Consider the following 18,420-nt stretch of genomic DNA (forward strand, 5'->3'; position numbering starts at 1 on the left):
ATACACACAGCCCTGCTTGTGGCCTCTGAAGAAGAGGATCGAACTACACAATAGAGGAAGTGAAAGTTGCAACAAGGTTTCCATATGTGAACCTACACCAGGATCATTACTGAACCCAGAGGGGTGGGAACAGAGAGCCAGTGTCCTGTCTGCCCCGCTGCCCCCTATTTAAGTGTTCATAAAAATGGGTAGTAAAAGTGTATAGTGAATAGCATACACTGGGCCCCTTTTTCCTATAGAAACAATGCTTCAGTATCCAAAGTTTCCATTTCCACTGGATTTTTCAGGAATGTAACACCATGCAGGCCCTGATCCCAAACCAAGAAAAACTCCAAGGTTGAGTAGCCTGTCGGGAGTTCTTTTCTCATGTATATTTTCCTTTCCAGTGTTCTTATCTCAGTTATGGGCCTACCTTTCTATCTCTTTTCTTGTTTTTCACAAAAAACTTTGAACTTTGAAACTAAATCGCTGAAAAGAAACAATGTTTTCATTATGCCTTGTTATTTCTTCAGTCCTTACTCAAACACACATATAGCTGCGCCCCACCTATAAATCTTAACTGAAACTGGCTGCAAAAATTACAAAAATATGAGTAGCACCCACCTTCCTGGTGTTTTCCAAAAGGGACTTGCACATGCTCAACTTAGAGATGTACATAACTTAACATGTACAGCTTCAGGATGTGGAAGGAAAACTGGAGTGAAACCCATGCAGACATAGGGAGACTGTAAACGTCCACTGACCTGCATCTGAACCAAGCACTGGCAGCTGCAGTAACCATTGACACCACTATGTATTCCCCATTTCCTCAGGACTAGCCGGTTAAAGATATTTTTTTCAGTTTTTAACTAAACTGAAGCAATGGACAACATCAAATAACATCATATCATCTGTGAAGAAGTTACACATCAGGTGAATTTGATATCCTGCACAAATCTGCTTCTGTAGTGTGACCATGTGTAGTCAAACTACACTATGATAATCACCTGACTGGTGCCATCTAGCCTGAGCACTCTTTATGATTCTTCTTTTGCTAGGTTTGCTTAGGTCTTGTGTACTGTACTGCTCTTCATTGCAGTGTGTACAACCCAGTATCAGTCGACTTCACCAGTAATATTCAATTGTTTAAAAGATGTGATTCCCGTTGGACAGGAGAGGCAGCTTCTTCTTTAGTATACTCTCAAATAAAAGAACAGTAGATGCTCCTGAAGCAGCACTTTTCAAGCATTACCTTGGCCTTTATGTCTTTGATTAGATTTTTTATTCTATAACATAAACGCTCTAACGGCATATGGCTATTCCTGTTTGATTCAGCACATCCCCACCATATAAAAATCAAATTTCACTTGGCATTGCTCAGCCTTTATTGCAAGAAGATCAATAAAGTGACTGGAGTCACTCGGCTCACAGGTGCCTGAGTATGCCGAGGGGATTTATGAGGACAAGCTGTAAACACCATAGAAATATTAGGAGTAAGCACACTGCCTTTCATGAAAACTGAATATACAGTAAGGCTGGCTTGTGTAGCTCTGTCAAAATAGCAACTTCAGCCACAACCAGATTGTTGTTATGTTAAAAATGGAGTGAGGGATTGCATCTAGCAGAGTTCTCTGCCATCATACATAGAAAACATAAAGCAACATGAAGAAATCCGAAATAACACTCTCATCAAGGAAGAACTATAACAAAAATAATTCATTTTTAGCTTATTTTTATTTTTTTGTGATCAGGTTTTTATTAACATTTAGATATCAAATACAGAAATTGATCAAATAAAACCATTTTTGAGAAAAATTTAAACAAGCAAAATTGTAAATACCCACCCAATTGAGGTCCAACCCAAATGAACCCAGCCCTGTAAAGAGACTGAGATTTCCTGAGGAACCTAGAAAGAGGGGATAGCTGGTAATAAAGAGAAAAGAAAAAAAATTGAAAAATAGAAATTTAGTTTTTTTAAATGTATGTCAGTGCAACTACGTACCTACCATCTGATCTTGACATTGCATCTAGCAGACATAGTCCAAATGGTTTTCTCTGCTAACATACATGGAAAACATATAAGACATAAAGCAACATGAGAAATCCCAAATAACACACTCATCAAGGAAGAACTATAACAAAAACGAATGCTGCTGCAGTAACCCCAGGGAGGCCTATATATACAAAAGTCAAAAATTTCTGAATTTCAGTCCTTGGTCTTCCAGCCTAGGATTGTGAGTTGCTCTCTGTCCGCATCTCCCAGGCCACCAGGGCTTCACTGTCTTTCTCCGCCCTAGCCTCACTTCAATAATTACTGTTTTAGCTCTTCTGTGATATTTGGGGCATATACAGGACATTCCCTCTCCGGGAAGCGACCTTCCATCTGCAATGACATGATGACATACTGTACACCATCAATACCAGTGTAAACTTCCTTCAGTTTCTGTGCCTATTTGTGGTCAGCCCTTCTGCTGGCTGTGCCACACTTTTTCTGTTTGCGACCACTTCATCAACCAGGTCACTGAATACTACAAAAATGCAAAACAAAGCAGGGCACAAAGCACCATCATTATAGAGCATTGTGAAGAAAGATAAACACTGTGAAAGTTCATCCCGGCCCCAGACAGATACAGGACACACAGAAGTCCAGAACACACAGTTTATTTTCTTATCACAATGCACAGAAACACCAACAGTATTGCTCACAGTCCTTTCTTTCTCTTCTTTCTTTTCTCTGCCGCCTCCACTCATCTCCCACAAGCTCCATCCTCTGCCTCCCGACTCCAGCTCCCTAAATGGAGTGAGGCAGCACCTTTTATACTTCACCTGGGCATCCTCCAGGTGCTCCCCCGATGACCTTCCCGCAGCACTTCCTGGTGTAGGAGAAGTGCTGCAGTCCATAAAGCACAATGATTCTTGTAGAAAATTACATAGATCACACATTGACCTCTTTCAGACTTACAGACTATACAAGGAATGTGCTTATCTAGCAAATCCTAGCAAAGTCAAACCAGCAACTTGAATTTGAGAGGTAGCAATACTAATCTGTGCACCACCATGTGGCAGTGTGGTCTAGTCACTAAGGTGTGAATGTCTAAATTGTGAGATTTCCAATTCAGTCCTTCACTGTATGAACTGGCTGTGCAAATATGATAAAATACCTGTATATGTAAACAAATTTATTGAACTATGAAATGTAAATTTAAATCTAAATGAAATTTTCACATGTATTTAAATTACCGCTGCTAGTTAGATTTTTGCTTTCAGTTTGGAACTGTTCCAAGTCTTTTGATGGTATATGTTAATCATTCTTTCTCTTTCTGTATTATCAAGTGCTGCCGCCCAAGTAATAAATTACATGGCATTATTCTAAAACCCTTCTCTCTGTCTTTCCTTTAATAGTCTCTCTTTATATTTAGTACATCATCCTCAGTTGACTAGCAATATTTGCTGATAATGGCATCCGAGGGTGGTGACATGTTCCATATTAGTCAGATGTGTTGTCCATTTTGATAACTTTTAAAAGTTTCTACTTTAATAAATAAAGATGTGTACATATAACAATATTACTACTAATACTGTTACTACATTCAAGTAAGAATTTCAACATTTTCTGTTCAGGCCACAATAAATTGAATGTGATCTCATCAAACCTGTCCATAGTCTTTTTCAGCTTCCTCTGTCAAAACAAGTTATTATTCATTGAAACATCATGACTTAAGGATAACTTCATCCCTGCAATTTAAGTATACAGAATTCCCTTCATTAGCCCTTACATATTTTTGTGTGTGTTCAATTCATGCCATTGTTTTTTCTCTGTTTAATTATTGTTTGTGTGAAATATAGTGACAGTTTTGTACAAACTCTATCCAGAAGGCAATTTCTACCAATTTATTTTTTTTAGCAACAAAATATTTGTGTCTCATGTTGAGTCTTGCATTACAAAGATCTTCTTCTATGCATCCTTTAATTTTGCCTCAATATTAAAAAAATTAATGATAATTGTTTGGCTTCTGCAAAACAGATGGAGGACAGACAAACAAGGTGACCCAACAGGGACCCCAACACATTTAGAATCTGCATGTTTATTTTGCCAAATACAATTCAAATATCAGATACATTTCTCTTGTGTTTTTCCTAGTGTCCTAAGTATGTGACCATGTTGTAGGAGTTCAGTCCTTTCTCTTCAATATTCCCTGGTCAAATGACCCCCCGGTCCATGGTAATGTGGGTTTTTATTCTTACTGGTCAGTAGAAATGGAGCCAACAGTAAGGCAGAATTGACACCAGCTCTCCATCTCTTTGTTTTCAATCATTCTACAGAAAGAAACAGTAAGTAAGTGAATAAACATTCCACCACTCTAATAGTGTGCTCTTAAAATGTTCCCCAAAACCGACTTAACAGGACTATGTGTGCAACACCGTATATTACAAAACTCTGCTTATAGTAGCCTAAAGAAACAAATTATTACACATACTTTACAGCCAGACACAAAAACGTACAGTACCATTTGTCAGCATTGCATATATAAACACAGAGAAACAACATTTAACAATGTTCAGATATGATACATCCAAGGGAATGTGCAGATTAATTTCTCTCCCACAAGTATACATGTATGCAGCTACATGAAAGTGTAAAGAAATGCAGTTTTTCAATCTCCATCAATTTATTGAAATTACATGTTAGGGTCACTGTGGAGAGAACCTGTCCAAGCAGTTAGTTGCAAGACAGGAATCAAGCTTGGATGGTACCTACCCATCTATTACAGGGCACACTCCCTCAAATACCCAAGTTAATTTAACTCAGGCCAATATAAATTCAATAATAAACAAGTGTGTCAGATACTGGAACAAGCAGAATCCCTCCCACAATATTATAATCGTGAAAAGTGTACTCAACAGCAGAGGAGGGTATCAAAAAAGAACGTATCTTAAAATATTCATGTTAAATAAAGTAAACTCTTAGTACTTTAGCAAAACCAGCTTTATTCAACTTGAAACAGAAACAGCAGGGTTTTTTTATCGCAGCAGAAGCTACCACTCTACTACTCACAGACACAGCAAACAGGCAGGGCTAGGGCCAGGTCAGTGGCCAAGTTATACTGTTCACTGCACTTATAATGTCCCTTGCATCACCCATTGGCGACAGGCTCGTGTAGTGCAATCTTGATTGGCTCCTAGTTGTTTCCATGGTGCAGCAGGCACTCGTTGTAGCGCTGCAAATCTGTGGTTTCCTCAACAACAGACAAGCAGTACTCCACAGACGCGGCTGGCACACTTCGGCATGTCATCCTGTTAGGGAGGTTCTAAAATAGTTCAGAAACCTCACTATATATATATATATATATATATATATATATATATATACATATATTGTGACACTAGAGGGCGTTGTCGTTCCTCCAAACCCACAAACAACACATTCAGACACCAGGTAAAAGTCCCAGAAATAATTTTAGTTTCTTATATAATGTGCACAAATTACCTCCACCCTCACAATACACAATGATAATTAATAATCAACAATAATCAATAATAAATCCTCCTCTCCACCCAGCAGCTCCGTTACACTTCCTCCCAACTCCGGCTCAGCTTGCTGGGTTTCCTACAGTCCTTTAAATACTCCGTGACCCGGAAGTGCTCCTGTCCTTCAGTCCACATGATTCACTAGCACTTCCGGGTCGGTTGAAGATTAATATTTTTCTTCAGCCCGGAAGTACTTCTGTTCTTCCGTCCCCTTGACTTGGGAGTACTTCCGGGTCATAGGGAAAACCTCCACAATACACAATATTGTGAGCCAATCTTAGAAAGTTGAAGTTTTGAGTTAAACTCATATTAATGTTTGCTTAATTTGAATAGAACATAAACTTCTTTCATAGTCATAACTTATGGTATAGCCTTTTCCCCCTTTAAGTTAGCAAGAGATAGAACCTTCTTACTATAACTGAGAAACAGTGTGATAATAGGCTTAGTTGTGGTAAGAACAGATCCCAGTAAAGAGGGACTTGAAAGACCCATTTTCTACTCAGAGATGGGATAAGCATACAGTTTTCTGACTGTTTTGAAATGGTTCAGAAATATTAAGTAAACAGTAACGATTTGAGATGTAACAAGATTTAAGCTTTGAACTGAACTTTTCTTAACATTAATTTTTTCTTTCTGTCTGAACTGTTTTACTTTGAAACTTAACTTAGCTTTTATAAATGAAGATATTTTGTCTGTGGAATCATTTCTGTGCATCAGGCTTTTGTTGAATCCCATTTTTTGAGTTGAAGCTGCTGAACTTTGGTAATTTTGGGAAAATGCTGCTACAATAATTAATAATCAACAATAATCAATAATAAATCCTCCTCTCCACCCAGCAGGTACATTACACTTCCTCCTAAATCTGGCTCAGCTTGCTGGGTTTCCCACAGTCCTTTAAATAGTCTGTGACTAGTCCACGTGATTCACTAGCACTTCCGGGTCGGTTGAAGATTCATATTTTTCTTCAGCCCGGAAGTACTTCTGTGACTTGGGAGTACTTCCGGGCTATAGGGAAAATAGAAATCTCAGTGTCTCCCTGTAGCATCCTCCGATGGCACCCATGGAACTCAGCAGGGCTGTGAAGTCGCACTCCATCTCCCATGATGCCCTCCGGAAATCCGGGGCACCTCCATGCTGCAGGGAGGACTCCATCTAGTAGCCTGGATGTATTGGCCGGGATAAGCTGACAGCCTCTTCTCACTATATATCTATACTAATAAAAGGCAAAGCCCTCACTGACTGACTGACTGACTGACTCTCTGACTGACTGACTCATCACTAATTCTCCAAGTTCCCGTGTGGATAGAAGGCTGAAATTTGGCAGGCTCATTCCTTACAGCTTACTTACAAAAGTTGGGCAGGTTTCATTTCGAAATTCTACACGTAACAGTCATAACTGGAAGGTATTTTTCTCCATTTACTGTAATGGAGTTGAGCTTGAAAGCCGTGGGGGGCGGGGTTTCGTGTGACATCATCACGCCTCCCACGTAATCACGTGAACTGACTGTCAACGCAGTGCGTAGAAAACCAGGAAGAGCTCCAAAAAACGCTGAATAAAACATGCATTATATAATTGAGAAGGCAGCGAAACAATAAGAAGCGAGCGAGTGACATATACTACCATATTAATGAGTGCTGCTACTTCGGAAAGAAAGCAAGGTGTAAACCTAAACTTTAAATTAAGTTCACAGACAGGCTGCCGCTGGCGTTTCTCATGCCCACAGGTAATGCGGGATACAAATTTAATGAGAGGACGCAGGATATAAACGAGAGTTTTGATCACTTTGTAACTAAGTTAAAATTGCAGGTGAAGGGGTGTGCTTATGCAAATTCCGAGACTCTGTGTTTGTGGGGGATTGACAGTTAAGGCGGATGGGGGAGTCACGTCATCATCTCTCCTCCCATTTACCTCATTTCGCTCTGAGCTTAGCTCTGCGGCTAACGCCGTCTTTCGAAGCAACTTCGTCACTGCCACCAAATACTCACAGAAAAATCCACAAGTTAATACACACGCTGTCTCTAGAGTTTCTCCACGCTGAATCCTCCAGGCACTACTTACAAAAGGTTACATTGACAATCGTGTTACGTTATTTTTAAAATCTTTCCTTTTCTTAGCACAAGCACAGCTGAGAAGCTTCGATGCATGTGCTCCATAACACGTTAAAAAATAATGCATTTAATCACACTTTGCATTACAAGCAAAGGGGAACTTTTGTCAATGCATGATTTCCTGGTACACCGATTACATTGATCAGCGCTTCCCGATTCATTTTACCCTCGCACCCCCTTGGTTTGAGAAGAAGTATGAAAAATATGAGGTTAACACAGAAAAACAGATCACCAATTCAAGCTTTATGAATAATCGATTCGCCATCAATAATTGTTTTGGTAAAGCCATACTCAGTGTAATCCTCCTTCCATTTTATAATTTTTCCGCCACTAGCCATGATTAAATGAACGGTAAAAAGTAAGAGCGAAGCGAGGGTGACTTATTTAGGCAGGCATATATATGACAGCAAAACTCATGACAATGTCAATCATGTTACGTTATTATTAAAATGTTTCCTTTTCTTTTTCATTACTTCTTTAACACATTACTTCTCCGCTGCGAGGCACGGGTATTTTGCTATACAGTAATCCCTCCTCGATCGCGGGGTTGCGTTCCAGACCCCCCCCCCGATAGGTGAAAATCCGCGAAGTAGAAACCATATGTTTGTATGGTTATTTTTGTATATTTTGTATATTTTCGTGTGACATCATCACGCCTCCCACGTAATCACGTGAACTGACTGTCAACGCAGTGCGTAGAAAACCAGGAAGAGCTCCAAAAAACGCTGAGCCCTCTAGACATGAAATAACACCCTTTAGTCAAACGTTTAAACTGTGCTTCATTACAAGACAGAGATGGCAGTTCTTTCTCACAATTAAAAGAATGCAAACATATCTTATCTTCAAAGGAGCACCGTGAAGAGCAGATAATGTCAGAGAGAGCGCTCACAAACAATCAAAAAATCAATACCTGCTTTTAAGTATACAGAATAATAAAAAAAATTAATAAAGCGGCATTTTGTAAAGGAGCATCCTATCTTCTAGGCAAACAGCCACTGTGTAAACAGCCCCCTCTGCTCACACCCCCTCCGTCAGGCAGAGAGAGTGAGAGAGACAGAGAGAAGCAAACAAAACAAGTGCCACGCGGGAAGCATATCTTATAGCATTGAGGAGTTTTAGTTAATATGTAATACATGCTCTGATTGGGTAGCTTCTAAGCCATCCACCAATAGCGTCCCTTGTATGAAATCAACTGGGCAATCAAACTGAGGAAGCATGTAACCTAAATTAAAAGACCCATTGTCCGCAGAAAGCGAATCAGCAAAAATCCGTGATATATATTTAGATGTGCTTACATTTAAAATCCGCGATAGAGTGAAACCGCGAAAGTCAAAGCGCGATATAGCGAGGATTACTGTATATATATATATATATATATATATATGAATGACCGACAAAGAGCGCTGAGATTTTTGATATCGTGAACGTGTCTGCAAAAACTGGGGTCTCCTGTCCAGCAAAAGTCGAGCAGCCGGCGCACGCGCATAGCTGTGCCGGCCTTTGAGACGCAGACTGCGCTTCTGCCTTAAGTCATTGTGAGCACTTTTGATTTTTTTCATCCTCCCCCTGAGCTATAACCCAGACAAGTGCAAACACAGGACCCCTTTTCTACACCACGGCGAACTAATATTAAGTCGATTCGCACTTTCTATTTTGCATGCATACGATTATGAGGTCGTCAGCTCGGATTATGAAGACACGCACAGGAGTGGAGGACTGACAGTGCCATCACAACCGATTAATGGCAGGGACGCCTCACCAGTCTACACAAGACCCACCGCGACTGTCCCCAAAGGCGCCATATCGTCAGCGAAGACATCTCTACACTATATAAAAGAAAAGGCAACTTTCCTTTCTTTACACCTTTTTTCCTTTTATCCCAAACCAAAGCCTTTCTCTCTTAACACTGCAGAGGACACAGAACTAATTTTCTTTAATTGCTGGTAATGCCGGTAAGGCACATTACCAGAGGCAGAAATGTGAACGTTCACATAGAAAATGTAATTTCTATACCACAGCCGTCGTGTAGCGCCTTTCAAAAGGGATCAACTACCGAGAGATGACCCATATACATTTTAGCTGCTGTTAGTACTACTTACCTGTTGTGTTACACAGTCTTTAAAATGTAGTTTACCCAACCACTCCAGTAGTGCTCAATGTACCTGTACTTCTTAAAACGTTAATGTTTTACTGTTTAATAACTTATAGACTATATTTTATTATTTTTCCCTTGCACTCAGTGACCAAAGCTATACACACACATATAGACACATACATATATACACATATATATACCTGTGTGTATGTTTGTATGTATGTGTGTGTATATATATATATATATATATATATATATATATATATATATATATATATATATATATACACACACACCTATCTACATTATATATATATATATATATACACACACACACACACATAAATCATACATCATTAACACACTACTTCCACTGCTAAGCGGGTATTCTGTATATATATATATATATATATATATATATATATATATATATATATATATATATATATATATATATATGCCAGCAACACTCATGACAATGACAAAACAATTACATTGTCAATCATGTTACGCTATTATTAAAATGTTTCCTTTTCTTTTACTTCTCCGCTGCCAAGCGCAGGTATTTTGATATATATAAATAGATATATATATATATATATATATATATATATATATATATATATATATAGATATGAGAACAACACTCATATCAATGACAAAACAATTACATTAACAATCATGTTATGTTATTTTAAAAATTTTTCCTTTTCTTTTTCATAACTTCTTTAACACACTACTTCTCCACTGTGGAGCGCGGGTATTCTGCTAGTATATATATATATATATATTAGGGGTGCAACGATACACAAAATTTACGGTTCGGTTCGGTACTTTGGTGTCACGGTTCGATATTTTTTTGATACAAACAAATTTTCATGCCTTTTTTAATTTGTAATTTATTTAAATTATATATATTTCTTTTAACTCAAAAATACAGTTTTTAAATTAAATGTTGCTGAAAAAACAAAATAATAAAAAAATAAAAGAGTTTGGAAACAAGTTTATTACAGAGAAAGGTCCCTTTCCAAAATAAAAGCTATGCTATACCCTTCTTCTGGGGTATATTCTCAGGAGCATATTGAACATATCATGTCCCCATAAAATGAACCACTCTCTGATGGACCTCCCTCACACTCATCTTCTGGAGTGCTAGCACTTAGCTGCATATACAACAAAAACAACTTAAATAAAAATATGTATTGCACAGAAATGCCTTCCTAAATATATTTTGAAACATTTGAAATGTTCTAAAAATAAGGTATCAACCACATACAGTTCTGCATTATTTGGGGATCCCTGACTGTATTTTCTATACTTGGTAGAATATAAAACAAACACACCCAATCCCTGACATGAAAACAATTTTAGAACCATTGTTCTATGGTGTACAGAAAACACATGAAAACTTAAATCTGGTAAAGCTATACTTCACATATTTTCTGTTGTGCATACTTAGCACCATGTAAAACCAAAAAAACACCATGTAAAGAATAAAAAATAAATAAAAATAAAAGCTATTCTATACCCTTCTTCTGGGGTATAGTCTCAGCAGCATATTAAACAAATCAGGTACCCATAAAATGAACCATTCTTTAATGGACCTCCCCTAACACATCTTCTGGAGTGCTAGCACTTAGCTGCATATACAACATAAACAACTTAAATAAAAGGTCCACTTAAATACAAACCAAAACATAGTTTACTCAATTTCCATGTTCTTCTTCAGAAAAATTAGGATGTCCACATGTTCTGCTGACAGTACAGATCTGCTTGCTGTGACAATGTCACCTGCTGTGGAAAACACCCTCTCACTTGGGACAGAGGTTCCAGATACAACCAAGTAACACTGTGCCAACTTGGAAAGATGAGGGTACAAGCTCTGATGTTTCTTCCACCATCTCAGTGGGTTATCATCTGTGGGAATGCAGTCTGCTAACCTGTACAAGTTAATTTCCTCCTCTGCCACTTCGGCTGCAGACCTGGTCCTTGGCTCCTGTGCCATGAACAGTTCTCCAAACAACTCCTTCATGGCCGACTTTTTCTCTGGTGGAGATGCTGATGGTGAATCTGAAGAGTTTGCTGTTTGAGTCTCTGCAGAGGTCGCAGTTTCTGTGGTGCCTGCGGCTTGGTCCTGAGGAAATATAAACAACCAAACCGTTAACAGTAAATCAAGCAGTAGCAAAATAAAATTTGAAAAATGAAAAAAAAACCCTACTTGTTCAATGCTCAGGACAAGCTCTGCGGTGAGTGCTCCATAGACTCTCAGCTGAGTGACATCATCCAAGTGTCGCAGGGACTTGAATCGAGGATCTAAAGCTGTGCACTTGTGTAGGTAATTCTGAAGGGCAGGATCAGCGTATCTCTGCTCCAGGTCCTCCCTGATGTTTTTTTTTACATCTCTCACTGCTGGGCTGTCATCATCAGACTGTGCCATAGAGTTCAGGATGTTCATTTTAAGTGGCAGGATCATGCATGCCATTGGAGATGATGCTTCACACATCATGACTGTCACAGTTTTTAGGGTTTTCATGAGTGTAATGAGATTTTCAGCCAGTGCATGTTCTTCCTGAGTTAGATTCTGAATGTTCTTCATACTCTTCTTCACAGTGTTGTCGGCCATAGCAGCATACACCGCAGCTTGCTGTTCAAGGTATCTTTCCATCATATCATGAGAGGAGTTCCACCTAGTTGGAACATCTTGAATGAGTTTTTTTTCACTAAGCTGCAGCAATTGCTGTTTTTTCTTAAACACATTGCATCCTGTTGTGCTTCTGTGAAAGAAGGAGACAATTCTTCTCATCTTTGCCAGGAGATGGGAAACCTTCTGCACTGCCATTCCTTTCTGAGCAGCTATATTAATAGTATGCAAAACATCCGATTTGTGGCCCCAGCCCAGCAGCTGTGACAGCATTAACTATGTTCTTAGCATTGTCAGTAGTTACAGGTATTGTCACATTTGGTCGCACTAACTTCCAATCTTCCACAGCTTCTGACAGACCTTTGGCTAAGTCGTCAGTGGTGTGACTTTTGACCAGGCGTGTCTGCAAAACACAGTTTTTCATCTGCCATTCCGGATCAATGTAATGTGTGGTGACAGTCAGGTAGCTCTGTGTAGCTCTTGACGGCCAGCCGTCTGAGGTCAGAGCAACAGCGGGTGCTGCTGACACTGCAGTCTCTAATTTAGCTTTTGTCTCCTTGTACAAAGCAGGAACTGCGGTATCGGTGAAATAAGTTCGTGAAGGAATACTGTAACGGGGCTCAAGTACTCTCAGCATTTCCTGAAACCCGGTGTTTTCTACAACAGAAAAGGGTCGCATGTCGACAGCAATAAAAGTTGCAATTGCCCTGTCAATTTCTTTTGCCCTCTTAGAATCATGTGCTAACGGCTGTCTAAATGACTCGGTAAAGTTTGTAGCATGCGTGCTTGTTGTTGTTTTTGTCTGCTTCCACTTGTCTTTGCACTAGGGTGATGTCGGCGTAAATGCGCAGTCATATTTGTTGTGTTCCCACCGATGTAATTAAGCATTGCGTGGCACATCCGACATACTGTTGTAGTTTTGTCCACAACACGCTTACCATCAGGGTCATACTTCACATGAAAGCCAAAATAGTTCCAAACGCCAGATTTCAATGACGGTGGAGGAGGTTCAACTTCGGGTGGCGTTGAGGCAGTTGCCATGCTGCATCGAGCTTAACTTCTGTCTCGCTTGAGTGAATGCATGTGGGCGGCGCTCAGTGGATCTGCGCTCGACAATGCAGCCTAGGCGGAGTAGTCGAACGCAGATCCATTGAGCTCTCAACACAGACGGCATCGTCAGAAGAAAAGCTGATCAAATAAATATATAATTTTGTATCGTTCAATACATATGCGTACCGAACCGAAAGCACTGTATCGAACGGTTCAATATCGATACATGTATCGTTTCACCCTTAATATATATATATATATATATATATATATATATATATATATATATATATATATATATATATATATATATTTTATATATTATGGGGTGCCAAACAGGCAAATACATTGATTTTCTGAATATATAAAGTCAAGGCCAGAATATATAAAGTCAAAACTTGAATATATAAAGTCATTCCCGAATATATAAAGTCAAAACTTGAATATATAAAGTCAGCGCTGGAATATATAAAGTCATTCTCGAATATATAAAGTCAAAACCTGAGTATATAAAGTCAGCGTCGGTATATATAAAGTCAAACTTGTTTCTGAATATATAAAGTCAAAACTTGAATATATAAAGTCAGCGCTGGAATATATAAAGTCAAAACCTGAATATATAAAGTCAGAGTCGGAATTTATAAAGTCATTCCTGATTATATAAAGTCAACATCGGAGTATATAAACTCATTCCGGAATATATAAAGTCAAAGTCAAAATCTATTGATTGAAACAACTCAGGCACATTTTTAGTAAACAAAAAAAACTGAAATAAGTTAACAAAAACTTATTCAGAAAAATAAATAAAAAAAACACTGTTCGGTTAATGTTTTGAAAATGATGCATGTACCCTGCCCAGGACTGGTTCCTGCCTTGCGTGTTGGCTGGGATTGGCTCCAGCAGACCCCCGTGACCCTGTGGTCGGATTCAACGGGTTAGACAATAGATGGATGGATGGGACTTTGTATATTCCGACGCTGACTTTATATATTCAAGTTTTGACTTTAAATATTCCAACACTGACTTTATATACTCAGGTTTTGACTTTATATATTCAGAAACAAGTTTTGACTTTATATATACCGACACTGACTTTATATATTCAAGTTTTGACTTTATATATTCTGACGCTGACTTTATATATTCAGAAAATCAATGTATTTGCCTTTTTGGCACATATATATATATATATATATATATATATATATATATATATATATATATATATATATATATATATATATATATATACATACAGTATATATATATATATATATATGTAACCTGGTCAGGTTTCAAAATGAAAATATAACTGTTTTTTTGGTTGTGAATAAAGTTTATTGAAAGAATTGGGACACCAGTTGTGGGGGTTGGGGTAACGTTGAGTATATATATGGGTTGCCTGATTGAAGAAGAGAGACCGCCATTGTAAGATAGTTAAACAGCAGATGTGATATAGTTCGGAGAGCTGAAACCAGGAAAAGAAAAGTATAGTTTCAGGCAAACCGCCGAAACAAGAAGAAAGAAAGAAAAGAGTTCGTTGCCAGAAAGAGTCGTAGTTTCAGGCAAACCGCCGAAACAAGACGTAAAGAAAGAGTTGAAGAAAGAAGTCGTAGTTGAAGCAAAACGCTGAAACAAGACAAAGAGAGGCGTTGTTGAGGAAAGATGCCGAAGCGAGACGGAAAGAACGAAAGAGAAACGAGAGTCGCAGTTGAGGCAGCACGCCGAAACAAGACGTAAAGAAGAGTTGCAGAAAGAGTCGCAGTTGAGGCAGCACGCCGAAACAAGACGTAAAGAAGAGAAAAGAGAGGCGCTGTTGATGCAAAACGCTAAAACAAGACAGAAAGAGAAAAGAGAGGCGCTGTTTGAGGCAAAACGCCGAAGAAAGACGGAAAGACAGAGGAACTAACGTAAGCACACGGCTAAAACATCAAAGGGAAAACCAGGAGGCGGATGAAAATGCAGAAATGGCGATCAGTGAGTAAAGAGGGTGTTTGAGAAAGAGGGAGACGGAAGCATAAAGGAGGTATCCGAGTATAATGAGGAAGATATCAAACAAGGTCGGTCTTTATTTTATTTTGTTTGTGTAAAGCTGCTTGAATAAACGTTCAAGTGAAGGGGCCAGTTTTTGTTTTGTTTGTGTGGCCACTACGCACCCGAGCTACGGCTGGGGCCCCCAACGGAGCGAGTAACATTCACTGACTGCGTAAATAAGTCCTGGGTGAGCTCACCAGTAGTTTCGGACACATAATATATGTATTGTATAGATGTAAATAATTTAGCGTTTGTTTTATGTATTGTATGTATGTGTATATATATTTGTAAATACTTTAAGTTTTGGGAAAACTGTTTATGTTCAAATTAAGTAAAGAGTTTGGTTTTATAACATATCTGAGTAACAGTGCTTGGATTGGGCATTATCGAGTTTAAAGTGGACTATAGTGAACCTGCCAACAATATAGGTGGCGACACTGTTATAAAGAGCTCAGGCCTTTGCCTACCGATGAAGGATTGGTGGTGCAAGGGGGTTACATATGGAGGCACCGCTGAGACCCTTTTTTTGATTTGATTTAGGTTGGATACCTGTGTGTTCACTAAGTTTCTTTCTTTCTATTTAAAGTGTATGTTTTGTTACTGTGAAACTTATATGTGGTGAAATGTTCAAAAGTTGAAGTTTATGCTGGTCTGATTTTGCGTGGTACTACATTGCTAAGTGAGACACTTGAGTTTTTTTGTGTGTAAGCATGGAGGATGCAGAAGGGAGTAATCTTTTATCAGTTGACTTGAGCAACTGGTGCAGAGGAGAAGGTATAGACCCTGCTCATGCTGTAATGTTAACTGGTATAAGAGAAGATACAGAGATAGCACATATTGAGGAAGCCTTGCATGGTATTAAAGTTTTAGGACGCGTCCGAGTAAGGGGTAAAATGTACAGCCCTAAACAAAGGAGTTTAAAGGCACTTTGCGAATGCCGTTCTGAGGTGGATCCAGCGGCAGTTCCCCCAGAAGTCTTACCTAGTGGTGGGGAAGGGGGTGTTTGGAAACTGGTGACTACCAATAGAGTGGATGGTAGCCCGGAAAGTTTCACTAGAAAATTAGAAAAATTACTTAAAGATGAAGGGATGACTATGGACGATGTACAAGCTCTGTACATGAGTGATAAGTCTGGTCAAAGTAACCCAGAGTCTATTATTCGGGCTGTTGGGGAGCTGATAGGAAAGACAGTCAGGCCCTCAAATGAAAATAATGCCTATAGGCGTTTAAGGGTTTTCTCTGGTGTGAGTCCCACACCTGCAGGTGAAGAAAGCTTAGATGTTTGGGCTGATCAAGCAAGGCTTATGGTGGAGGAATGTGACTGCTCCGATAAAGAGAAGCGGAGGAGGTTAATTGAGAGTCTGAAAGGGCCAGCTTTAGAAGTCATTCAAGCTGTAAGAGTGGCTAATCCTGACACTCGGCCTGCAGAATATATTGAGGCTGTAGAAAATATATTTGGGACAACGGAGTCAGGGGAAGACTTATACATTGAGTTTAGGATGCTACGTCAGCAACGAGGGGAACTGTTGTCTGCGTTCCTCAGGAGGTTAGAGAAGTTGCTTGCTAAAGTAGTGCGAAAGGGAGGACTTTCAGCCACTCTAGCAGATAAAGCACGGGTGGAACAGTTATTAAGAGGGGCTACTGAGTCTGAACTTATGCTGCTACATCTCAGGTTAAGGGAGAGAAAACAAAACCCCCCATCATTTTTGAAGTTGCTCACAGAAATTCGTGAGGAGGAGGAATGGGAAGAGCGTAGACAGCAGTCAGGTTGGTGCACAAAGCAACCCCGAGTTCACTCCGCTCGTGTGCCGGAAGAGGTTAATCCTGGGTCAGTTGACTTTAACAGTTTAAAAGCGGAAATTTCCGATTTGAAAGGACAGTTAGAGAAGACCCCTAGATTGGCACCGTCCCAAGCTGCAAGTGTCCCTGCTAAGACAAAAAATATGAAGTTTAAGAAAGATGCTGAACTGTAAGCATTACAGAAACAAGTGATGGATCTGCAAAGGGAGCTAAAAGTGTTAACAGTACAACCCCTACAGAGACCTATAAATGAGTCAAAAAAGACTTTTGGGAAATCCAGCGAAGTGGATAGAGATGGTGTTGCTGATAAGAAGGTTCCAACCCTAAGGAGAAAAGATGATTGCTTCTGCTATAAGTGTGGAGAGGATGGCCATGTATCAAATAGATGTCAAATTGCTGAAAACTATGCAGTAGTAATACAGAAATTGTTATGTGCTATGCGTAAATTAAAGCACAGTGCACAAGGAACTATGGTTGCTAAGGACCAGTAAAGTTATTTCGTTAAGAAACATACTACACAGATTTTGCCGGTTACTCATGATTTGCCCAAGGGACTGGTGGGACCCTCGGCTGTATTGTCTGTTAAGGTATGCGGGATCCCCTGCAACGCTTTATTAGACAGTGGGTCTCAAGTAACCATCATTTTTGAAAAGTGGTATGCCAAGCATTTGTCACATGTGCCTATGTATCCAGTATCAGGACTTTGTATATGGGGTCTGAGTGAGTCCAGTTACCCATATAAAGGATATGTAATAGTGGAACTTGAATTCCCCCAGGATTTGACTGGAGTGAAAGAGTCTTTATCAGTACTGGCTGTAGTTTGTCCGGAGCCTAGAGGTCCAGACCATGTTCCTGTGATTATTGGGACCAAGGCTAATCTTTTCATGCGATTGTCTAAATTATGTCAGGGAACTATAGGAGCCAAGTGGACACAGTCACTGCGTATAAGTTCCCAGGTGTGCGAGTTTCCCCTACAGCCAGCCGTGAAAAATCAACAATTCAGTGAAGAGGTTGGAGGCTTAGTAAGATGGTTGGGACCCAAACCCCTAACTATAGCACCTCTGGGAGACTGCTATGCCATTTGTCAACTGGAACAGCTACAGTGTGGGCCTGCTGATATTGTTATGGTGGATGTCTCCACAGATGACGCCCATCCACTGGGACTCTTAGTGCAGCCAGTAGT

The 18,420-nt window shown here is 39.4% G+C and overlaps 1 protein-coding gene across 1 annotated transcript; it reads left to right on the forward strand.

The window, feature by feature from the left end:
* The first annotated feature begins 16,147 nt into the window (after window positions 1-16,147).
* Window positions 16,148-17,410, forward strand: LOC120538584 (paraneoplastic antigen Ma1 homolog). Its single transcript, XM_039767975.1, has one exon. The coding sequence runs from the start codon at window positions 16,148-16,150 to the stop codon at window positions 17,408-17,410; it is 1,263 nt and encodes a 420-aa protein (XP_039623909.1).
* Window positions 17,411-18,420: the final 1,010 nt, after the last annotated feature.

Source organism: Polypterus senegalus, chromosome 11 (assembly GCF_016835505.1).
Source record: "Polypterus senegalus isolate Bchr_013 chromosome 11, ASM1683550v1, whole genome shotgun sequence".
NCBI lineage: Eukaryota > Metazoa > Chordata > Cladistia > Polypteriformes > Polypteridae > Polypterus > Polypterus senegalus.